The 11289-nt window shown below is 43.6% G+C and overlaps 1 protein-coding gene across 1 annotated transcript; it reads left to right on the top strand.

Annotated features, from left to right (window-relative positions):
• Nucleotides 1–9117: 9117 nt before the first annotated feature.
• On the top strand, nucleotides 9118–9616 carry LOC118655001 (keratinocyte-associated protein 2). Its single transcript, XM_036306333.1, has one exon. It carries the CDS (start codon nucleotides 9154–9156, stop codon nucleotides 9562–9564), a length of 411 nt encoding a protein of 136 aa, XP_036162226.1. The 5' UTR covers nucleotides 9118–9153; the 3' UTR covers nucleotides 9565–9616.
• The last annotated feature ends 1673 nt before the right edge of the window (nucleotides 9617–11289 follow it).

Consider the following 11289-nt stretch of genomic DNA (forward strand, 5'->3'; position numbering starts at 1 on the left):
CCTGGAAATTAATTTTTTTTAAAAATTTTAATAGCAATTAAACAGAAAGATATATGTATTAATGTTTCTACCTTTTTTGTAAAATACAGTAAAGAAAGGTGTAAATTAGAAACATTGAAGTTTGAAATTATGAAACTATTTATTGAACTCAGAATAGAAAGGTAATACAAAAAAAGTTAAAACAAATGCACCTGTGGCCATCACCGCCCCCCTGGATCGCTGCAGTGCCCACCAGGGGGCGGTAGCGCCCACTTTGGGAATCACTGGTCTATACTCATAGAAGCAGCGTGCAGTCCTATGAAGACCTCCCTCCCAAACTGCTTTCCTTCAGCCTCATTTATTGAGAACCACATCAGATCTCAGATCTCAGCATCTCTACTAGTGCTGCACTTGATATACCTTCTTCTGTCACAGCCTTCAGTACCCAAGTCCCATTTCCTATGGCCCTCTCCCCCATGCCCAATGACTCTCAACCTCAAAATTAGAAAATTCTGGTGACCACACCTAAAACACTAAGCCAGAATCCAACTGCTTATTTCAACTCCACAGCTACCATCATGGGCCACTTACTGTCACACTCACCAAAACTATCACAGCAGCTTCCATCCTAGTCTTTCTACCACCTCCCTCACAATTGTCCCATATTGTTCACTTTGCTTTAGCCACAGGAAGTATAATGAGACCTCAGTCAGATCACCTGCTGCAGCTGCTCAAACTCTCCCACTACTCCCATCACTTGCAGAACAGACTCCCAAGTTATCACAAAGCTCCTCTAGACTTCACTCCTGTCTCATTGTTACCAGTTCCAAATTTTAAAAAATAGACACCTGATGGTTCCTGAATGAGCTCAGTCTTCACTCCAAGCCTTTGCACATATAGTAACCTATGCCTGGAAGGACCTCTCACATCCATTCCGCTGGTTGCCAAAAACAGGGATCACTCATATTACCCTAGAACTGGACTTAGAATTCTGAAATTGGTATCTCTTCAAGGTCCCCCAGGTACAATGGATGGAAGAGTGGCTGGACAGTTCCAGGACAACACTTTCAGAGGCCACAAGAGTGTGAAGCCCTGAAGTGTGAGTGATTCTGTGTTTGCAGGTATATGTGGAAATACAAAGGTCTGTTGAGAGTTTGGCAACCACTGCCAGGACCCATGGACTCAGGATGCTCTGTACCCTTGCCCAGCCCCAGGGCCAGGTGACCTTGCGATTACTGCATTACCTCAGGGCCTTAGACCAGGGTACACACTCTTGCCACTTATCTTTCAAAGGACGTCTCCTTCCTGTCCCAAACAGCTATCATCTCGCTTCTAGTCCGTTCTTCCTCTTGGGAGTTTTGGGAAAAGGTGAGAACCCTAACTCAGACACTGTCTCTCTTTTGTTCACAAGTAATCATTGGCAGCAGCTTCCTGAAAATGAAAGAAAAGCTTCTCATGCAAAACTTTGCCTCATCTTTTTTGTTGCCTTTAGAAATAAAACAGACCTGAGTTTCCTGAATCCTCCAAGGTCAGTCACACCACCATGTCCTTGCTGGGTGGCATTGCCACCTGTCACTCTCTTTCACCATGTCACACCATGTGTTACCCACCACAGACTCACTGTTCTGGATGCTGTGACCTGGGATGCAGTACCTAAAAGGCACCAGAACCCTAGGCTGGAAAGAAAATTGGGTGAGTATGAGTTGAACTCTGTAAGCAGAGAGGATTCTGGGAAGCAAGGAGACTTCAATCTCACCACTTGTTGCTCAACAAGCTTCAGACACACTCTGCACAGCTGGGACACATTCTCTGATGACTTGGTGTAGTTTTAACCCAGAATGCTGGAGCTTCTGACTATGGTAACAGAATAAAGAGGTCAGAATGACCACCAGGAGAACAATGCCAGAAGTCACACCCAAACCAATGAGCACCTGAATCATTTGCCTCTCCTGGGCTTTCATTGGCTAAACCCAGCCATCATTAGGTGCATTGCCCTTTGGGTAATGTACTGTTCCAGGCCCAACAGGTGGCATTAGGATCCCAGTCACTCACTGACCATTGCAATATTGGCTTTGGGGACCTGAGTGGTCCCCAAAAATAAAATGACAACTTTAGGTTATGGTGGCTGGTTACAGGTTGTCTGTTACTGATATCTTGTTTGGAAATATTATTTCAAATTCTGTGAAGCTCAGAAAACTCCCTGAGGTGAAAAGTATTATTTCAATGATTATTGAAGACTAAAAACCTAAATGTCCATATATATTTATATATTTAAGATTTTTGTTTGAATTTTAGAGAAAGAAGAAATGAGATGAAGAGAGAGAAACACTGATCAGCTGCCTCCTGCGTGCCCACTGCCGCACCGGACATCCAAACAGAAAACCTGGTTTGTGCCTCACCAGGAATGAAACTGGCAACCCTTCCATGCATGGGAGGGCGCTCAACCAACTGAGCAACTACATCTGTCATATTTTTTACTTTTAATATAAAAATATCACATTATTAAGAGAAAAATTAGGCTATGAGAGAATATATGTAATCCTACCCTAATCGTTTAAAAGCAATATTTGAATGGATACATATGCCAAAATGTTGACATTTCCTACTTTGTCTAAATGTTTGTGGTCTGTACACATTGTGAAGCTATAGAGCTAACAGTTACTGGATGTTTACAACACGTGCTAGGCCTGGATTCAATGCTTTACATGAATTATTATTTCATTTAATCTTCTCCTCGATCTGAGATGGTTTCCCCATCCATTTTATGGAGAGAAAATTCAGGCTCAAGAGACTCAACATAAATTGCCCGATTGTAGAGTTAATAAAGTCAGGGCTGGAAGGCAAATCTATCTGTTTATAGTTACAGTGCTGTGACTTCTAATGTTAGGCTCTGCTGCCTCCTAGACAATAAAATTGCTAATGAGTACCCATTAGAATGGGCTAGATGTTATGATGGGTAACAATCAGGCCCAGAGCTTTAATGGCTTATACTAAAGAAGGTGTCTTGCTTGTTCATGTCACATGTCCACTCTTTGTTCTCCTGGGACCAGGATAAAGGAGCAGCCACTGTGTAGGTTCCTGCTAGGTATTATCCAAGATGGAGAGAGATCATGGCCCGTCTCAGTGTTTCCAGACTCTTCTGTTACATTTAATAGGCTTCACTCCCACCACATTGCATTGGTCAAAGCATATCACAGGCTGCAGCCAACATCAGGGTTCAGCAGCAGAAGCTGACATACTTGGTGAGCCCCAGTAAGGAGACCATGTGGTGTCAGCCTCTTTTGGGGCTGTGCAGGGGCCAAGGGATGGAGTGGCATTTGGTAGGGAATGACAGTGGAAGTCAGTCAGGATGGTTCTCTTTCTCCTCATCCAGGTGGACTTGGTCCCTGAGCTGCCCCAAACCATCACTGGCAAAATTAAAGGTGTGAACTTCAATAAATGTAGTTTGGTTAGATGTCATTGTCAGCAAACTCAGAACCCACTTCTGAGTGTAATCTTGGGTAAATCCCTCCTGTTTTGGTTCTCCCACTGTGGAATGCACATGTTAAAGGAGTTGATTGGAAAGGGTACAGGACTGCAAGCATTCCAGCATCTATATTAAGCTAGTATCAGTCACTATCCTGTCTCCAAGTCTCTATATCATTTGCATAGCTCAGGTGAGGGCTCCATCAGGTGGGGCTGAAGGTAAAAATGCTGACATTAACATCAATGGTGATCCTGTGGTTTCCATTCATTCTGTGCATGAATCTGTGCAAAATGTGGTCCCTCATATTTCTCCTTATCCCCATTGGAGAGAACGGGGCCTAATTATCCCTCCTGACCCCAGTGTTCGGGGTCAGGGGGGGGACATGCATGCCAATACGTGACCAGAGCCCAGAGGTCTGAGCAGATGCTCGGAGCAGCCCCAGGCACCTTCCTATATTAGGTTTCAGCTTTGCTTTCACATGGACAGGGCAGTTATCTGCTCTCCAGGGAACAGGAATTCATAGGAATTCCCCAGCCCTCTCCAAGGTTATCCAGTTCCTCATTCCTAGTGGGGAATTAGGGGTCTATGAATCTTCTCCTTCAGCTTTGCCCCATATGCACCCATCCACTCATTCATTTCTAGGAATCCAGGATCCTCCTGCTCCTCCCATAAGTCCCAGAGTCCTTCCCAAACATGCCCCTCCACACTCTATAAGTCTGTTCTGACAGCAGAGCCTTCCCAATTCTTTACTTTCCACCATCCTGGGGATCTATGAACTCACCCATATCTTCATCCATCCTTGGGGCTTTCGATGAGACTCACAGGGAAACACCAGAGGCTTAGAAGAGCAGGGCCAAAATAGGCCCAGCCTTGGGGGTTGGAAAAGAACATATTTTACTCCCATCACCACTTGGGAGATTGCCAATGCAGCTGCCTGTTGCCGGGATGCAGAGATCTCAAACTCACAGGGAAATATACAGACAACAGAGGCAGGGAAACACTCAGGTACTGAGCACTCACAGCTTATGTTGGGCACTCAGGTGCAGGCCTTATGGCCAGGCTCATAGAGACCCACACCGTAGACGCGGGCAACACCTTGATGGAAATGCATACATGCACAGAAGCACAAATAAGGAAACAGGGTCACCCAGTGTGAACCACGGGGCAAATCCACACACACACAATGAACACACACATGCCCTCACCAAACAGACATGTATGGACACAGAACACAGACATAAAGAGGACACAGACAGACACAGATACAATTAGGTACATACAAAGGATTAGCAAATTCAAACATACAACCAACACACACACATGCAAATAAAAGACTCCCCCAAATGCTGAGTCATTCTAATTCACTGTCTTGATGGAAACGTTAAAAATTAAGGAGCTGGGGGATGAGGACACACTTGTAATACCTTAACCAATAAAGAAATTAAAGATAAAAAAAATCAACCAATGAATACATAAATAAATAGAACAACAAGTTGAAAAAAAAATTAAGGAGCTGCCCGAGGCCGGTGGCTCAGTTGATAGGAACATGATCTGATAGCTCCCTTCCACCCCAAATATATTGTGGGTTAGATTCCTGGTAAGGGCACATACCTAGGTTGTGGATTATTCCAACCCTGCTCAAGGCATGTACAGGAGGCAACCGACTGATATTTCCTCCCACATCGATATTTCTTTTTTCCCCCCCCCTCTCTCCATTCTCTTTCTCTAATATCAATAAACATATCATTGGTTGAGGATAAAAAATAATTGAAAAATAATTAAATTGTTGACTTTTCAAAACATATCATTCAATTTAGAACAATCTTTCTAGAGCAGTAACAGAATCATCTGAACTCAGTGGAAGTCTGTCTTCTATCACCTAAGAGACTGAAAGAAATAATATCATGAATTTCAGACAAATACCACACTATTAGTGTCATTGTCATGATCCCAACCTTGCTTCCATTTAAGCATTAAATCCGATGGGTATCTGAATAAAGTCATCTCTTTATTTTTTAAACTTAGTTTAGTCTTTGAGTGATAAAAATTAACTTACCCATGGGACAAGGTTATTCTGAAGGATTACAACATAGCTTTAGATATGCAAGAGGGTACAGCCAAGGGTGAACTAGAAACTGTTCTTTACAAAGAGGCATCCAAGTTTCTGATGCCTAAAAACACTGCCAGCACCACAGAAAGCAGGAGTCAGCCAACTTTCAGTGTTTCGTAAAGCAGAGATTCCCCTAGAGGACACATGGAGGCTGATGGCCAGTTTCTACAGATTCCTTCTTGAGAAAGATGTATTGTAAATGTCTAAGGCTCCTCATTATCTCAAATATTATTTCACCTATTGCATATCCTGCCCCATTATGGTGACCTGTGGCCAGATTGTTTTTCAAATTCTGTGGAAGTTTATCATCATTACTGTCTGCTAATAAGTTGCTCTATTTGTCATTTTTCTCTGGAGAACTATCCTTGTGAGTATACTAAAGTACCTTACAGATACACTTTTAATCATAAATAAACAAAAATATTAAAACCACTGGACTTTTTATTTGCAGTCAGTACTGTTAATTTCCCTCTGGGCATTGATTTTGCTGAAGGTACAGCCCAGCAGCCCTTCTAAAGGCAGCTTGGAGCTCGAGGTAAACTGTGAGGCCTCCTGAGGAGAAGGTCAAGTCCTCCCATAGTGTCAACAGCCCAGCCATGACCTCACTTTCTGATCCTTGTTGTTCAAACCAGCCACAGTGACCCCCCTTCAGCTCCAAAATGGGCAGGGCATGCTCCTTGCAGGCCACCCACCTGGTCAGTGCCACTCGTGCCCAGATTTCCTCAGGGGCCCCCCCAGTGACCATCCTTAGCTTCAACTTCCCCCTGAGCTCCTGTCACCTGTCCTAGCTATCCCGGCCCATTCTTTGTGCACTGTCCTTCATTAGGACACCAGTTCCCAGGGCCAGGGGACTCTACTTTCAGAGTCTGGAACAGTCGGGGTCAACAGTGTCCATATCCTCAGACATTACAAATCTCAGCTGTGCCCGCCATTTGGTAGTGCCCCTCCATCCAGCCTGATTCAAGTGCTGATCTCTAGAGCCTTTCTTCATCCCACCCATTCAAGGACCCTGCCCATGTGTTCTCAGGAAACCCACTCACCAACCATGTCTAAGGTCCAAACCTATTTACTCCACCAATAATACAACTAGCAGCACACCATCCCCCAGAGTCCAGGGTCCATCACCTCACTACAGAGGAAGACTGAACTTGGGGATAAAGCACCACCTACAATGCAACCCCCAATGTGGTATCATGTTGAGACCAAGCCTCTCCTTCTGGAATTGCTTGTATTGCAGAATGTTCTCGCCGTTGAAAAAACAACACCATTTCTTGGAGAATCAATGTTACCTCCAGGACTGGCTGAGGTGGGGGTATTTTTAATTAAGTAAAAATGAGAAATTATGCCTTAACCAGTTTGGTTCAGGGGATAGAGCATCGGCCTGTGGACCAAGTGGTCCCAGGTTTGATTCTGGTCATGAGTAAGTACCTTGATTACAGGCTACTCCTTAGTCTGGTACCTGGTCAGGGCTCATGCAAGAGGCAACCAATCAATGTTTCTCTCACATCAATGCATGTTTTTCTTTCACCCTCTCTTCCACTCTCCCTAAAAATCAATTGGAAAACATCCTCAGGTGAGAGTTAACAACAACAACAAAAAAGTATTTTAAATAAAAAAGTGGAAAATTACCCAAAAAAGGCAAAAACAGAGACTCAAATACCAGCGGGGCTAAGGAGTGTGTGGGGGTTGGTTGGAGGTAGGACTTTCCAAAGGTGAACTGATTTGAGGGTCTAACATACCAGATATAGAAGGAGGTGGAGTTACAGTGAGCCAGGTGCTTGGGGGATGGGGAAGAGGAGAGTGGAGACAGAAGAGCCTTGGCCAGCTCCTCTCAGGCAGATACAGTACCCAAATCCCTCCCAGGGACTTGCCTCAGACTCTCCTCTGTCAACTCCTGGGAAGGACACAGGGTGCCCCATCAGCTGTGGGAACATCCCAGGCAAAGGCAGAAAAGCCTTAGGAGGGTAGGCTGTGCAGTTGGAGGGTCCACTTTAGCACAGCAGGGTGAATGGTTCTTTTTGTTGTTGTTATTCCTCACCGAAGAATATTTTTCCATAATTTTTGGAGAGAGTGGAATGGGGCGGGGAAGGTGGGGGGGGGGGTGGTCATAGGGGGAGAGAGAAACATGGGTGTGAAAGAGAGAGATCAACTAGTTGCCTCCCCCACATGAGTCAATGTGTACTTGTGATTGAACTTGCAACCCAGGTATATGACCTTGCCTGGGAATCTATTTCAGTATCCCTCAGGTGTGTGGGCTGACGCTCTTACCATTGAGACACAATGACCAAGACCAAACTTGATGTTTACTCATTGAGGAAAGATCAGGGCCTTTTTCTCTCACTAGATTGATAAATGTAGACAACCTCTTTTAGTCGCTAAACTTCACCACATTTGCAATCCACAATAGGACCACGTGGTTCAGCACCCGGTGACCCATCATGCTTGTCAAAAAGGGAATCAGGCTCTGCAGAGATGGCTCCTCTCCTTCCTCGGTCAGGTCAATGGCTGGAGCACTTTGTTACAGAGGATTAGGTTGCACCTGCCTGGGTCACTAGTTTTTTCTTGGAGCACATGCTGACTCCCAGGTGATGAACGCCTGGGAACTCCTGCAACAGAGCTTGCTCCATGTCCCACTAACCATGGCCCCAAAGAACAGAGTAGTCCCAGTCCTGCTGGTGAGGGTCTCAGGGCCACACACATGGCCCAGCACCAACTATCCCTGACATCTGCCCTGGGCTTTTGCCTGCCCACAGCCACCTGCCCAGCAGCCACTGCTGCTCCCAGCCTTGACACCTGAGAGGAATCAACTTCTCATCCATTTAGAAATAAGCCAATCTCAATACCCACCTGGAAGTTGCAGAGACCACAAGGGGCAGGTATTCTCCTGGATGATTTGGTTTTAATCTCAGGGAGCACTGATGTCATAATCCCCTGTGGGTAATTGTACAGCGCAGCCCCTATTACCCACCCTCCTCACTGACAGCACCAGCACCTCCCCTCCTGTTCTCGCCATCATTGCATGCTCTGTCCCATGAAAACCCTGGCTGCTCGTTCCCCATAGTTCCCCGGGTTGTGCTTGTATATACGTGTGTTGACTGACTGGATGAATAAAAAAATATATATTGATTTTAGAGAGAAATAAATGGGGAGAAACAAAACATCAATTTGTTGTTCTACTATTTTTATGTATCATTTGCTTGATTCTTGTATATGCCCTGACCAGGGATTGAACCTGCAACCTTGATTTATTGAGATGATGCTCTGACCAACTGAGCTATCCAGGCATTGCCAGATACAGATGGGATTATAAGTAAAATAAGCTATCAATGTACCTGGGGATAGATAGATTAAAAAACGAACAACCATGAGGAGAGTTAATAATATAGATATTTTTCCTATAAACTATTACAAAGGTTGACTATGTCCTCGTATCAGTTATTTTATAAGTCAAGAAAGAAGCACTGAATAGGGCAGGAGGAATTTGGTTTCAGGAATGCAGGGATGTACGGAAACATCAAAAGTGCATGTTAAGAAAATGCATATTTCATCTCCCGTCTTTCTGGGCCAGGGGCATCTGTTGGACCCACCGGAGGGCGTGATGGCGGTGGGGACGGGCATGTCGCTGGCGCTGTCCTCCCTCCTGTCCCTGCTGCTCTTCGCCGGGATGCAGATGTACAGCCGCCAGCTGGCCTCCACCGAGTGGCTCACCATCCAGGGGGGCCTGCTCGGCTCCGGCCTGTTCGTCTTCTCGCTCACTGCCTTTAATAACCTGGAGAATCTGGTCTTTGGCAAAGGATTCCAAGCAAAGATCTTCCCGGAGATTCTCTTCTGCCTCCTGTTGGCTCTTTTTGCATCTGGCCTCATCCATCGAGTATGTGTCACCACCTGCTTCATCTTCTCCATGGTTGGTCTGTACTACATCAACAAGATCTCCTCCACTCTGTATCAGGCAACCACTCCAGTCCTCATGCCAGCCAAGGTCACTGGCAAGAGCAAAAAGAGAAACTGACCCTGAACACCAATAAAGTTGATTGTTTGTATTAAAAAAAAAAAAAAGAAAATGCATATTTTAGCCCTAGCTGGCTTACCTCAGTGGAATGTCAACCCAAATACTAAAGAGTTGCAGGTTTGATTCCAATCAAGTGTATGTAATGGTTACAGAGTTTCTCCCTGGCACTGGTTAGGGTGCAGACAGGAGGCAACCAATTGATGTGTCTCTCACATTGATATTTTACTGTCACTACCCCTCCCACTCTCACACACACACACACAAATCAATGGAAAAATATCCTCGTGTGAGGATTAACAAAAAATACATTTGTATTCAATTATATCTGAACTTTTAAAAAATGTTTAAAATGGGCAACTTCCCATTATTTTACTGTTTTATTAAGAACGTTCTTGAGTAAATTAGTTGCTACTGTATCAGTATGTTAAAAAAAAAATATAATGATGTGCTACTGAAATATGATGTCTATGTTCAGTGCCATCATTTTGGCAGTTTGAACCTGGAGACAATGAGAGTATTTACATCAGGGAAATTAACAAATACTACAAACCTATACTTCCCTTAATGTATTATTGAATTCTTAGACCTAAAAATAGTTGTGTAGAATGTAAACAATGCAGATTAAACATAACAGTATGGCACAAGTTGGCTTAAATTGAACACAGGATAAAAATTGAGAAAAACAATTTTCCTCCCAGTATTCAATACCTATGGTTCCATAGGGCAAAGAAGTCACTTGAGTCATTGAGGAATGAATGAAATTCAAACATATGTCTTACATGCTGCACAGTCCTCCTTCTGGTTAAAATAATAAATTTATTTAAATAATTTGAAAAAGATTCTGAGCTGACATGTTAACAAAGAAAATACAGTGTAAATAAATGTATGAAATAAACCCTCATCATGAAAATTACTTAGAATAAATGGATTTAAAATGAAATAGAGTTAACACTCTATTCATTTCTGGGGCTACTATTTAAAAAGTTAACCACTGCATGTGCTGGCATGGTTGCAGAAAAACTGGAATTTTTATATACTGTGGGTTAGTGGAAAGGCAAAAGCAATCACCATTTTGGGTCACAGTTCTGCGTATTTTAAATGTAAAACATTCAACTACACTGCAACAATTTGAGAAGTAAAACATGTCTATACAGAGAACTGAACACAAATATTCCCAGCAGATTTATTTATAATACCTCAAACCTTGAAATAACCCAAATCATAAATCAATAGATCCAATAGTACTCAGCAATAAAAAAAAAAATCAAGTACTAGTATTCACATAAGCATTACTGTTGAATCTCAAAATAATTGTGTAGAATGGAGGAAACCAGTATTGGTTAAAGAATATACACCAAACAGTGCCTATAAAACTATGAACATTATGAACTATTCTATTCTAAAGGAAGGGAAATCAATGACTGCATGGAGCACTGAGGAAGGCACAAAAAGAGATTATAAAAGGGCTGGAGGAAAATACAGGATGTGGCAAAAGTAGGTTTAGAGTTGTTGGTATGGAAAATAATACATTAATTAATAATAATAATACATGTATAAACTCTGCCTCATCAAGTATCCTCAGCTGGTTGGGTGTCATCCCATTCACTGAAAGGTCTCTGGTTTGATTCCAGGTCAGTGCACATCCCCAAATGGATCCCCAGTAGGGGGCGTGCAGGAGGCAGCAGATCTATGTTTACCTCTCTCTTCCCCTTGCTTCACTCTCCC

This window comes from Myotis myotis, unplaced genomic scaffold, assembly GCF_014108235.1.
Source record: "Myotis myotis isolate mMyoMyo1 unplaced genomic scaffold, mMyoMyo1.p scaffold_m19_p_40, whole genome shotgun sequence".
Classification (NCBI taxonomy): Eukaryota; Metazoa; Chordata; class Mammalia; order Chiroptera; family Vespertilionidae; genus Myotis; species Myotis myotis.

What these genes read in the sequence shown, in the direction of transcription:
- LOC118655001 (XM_036306333.1), top strand. Translation starts at nt 9,154, where the DNA reads ATGGCGGTGGGGACGGGCATGTCGCTGGCGCTGTCCTCCCTCCTGTCC.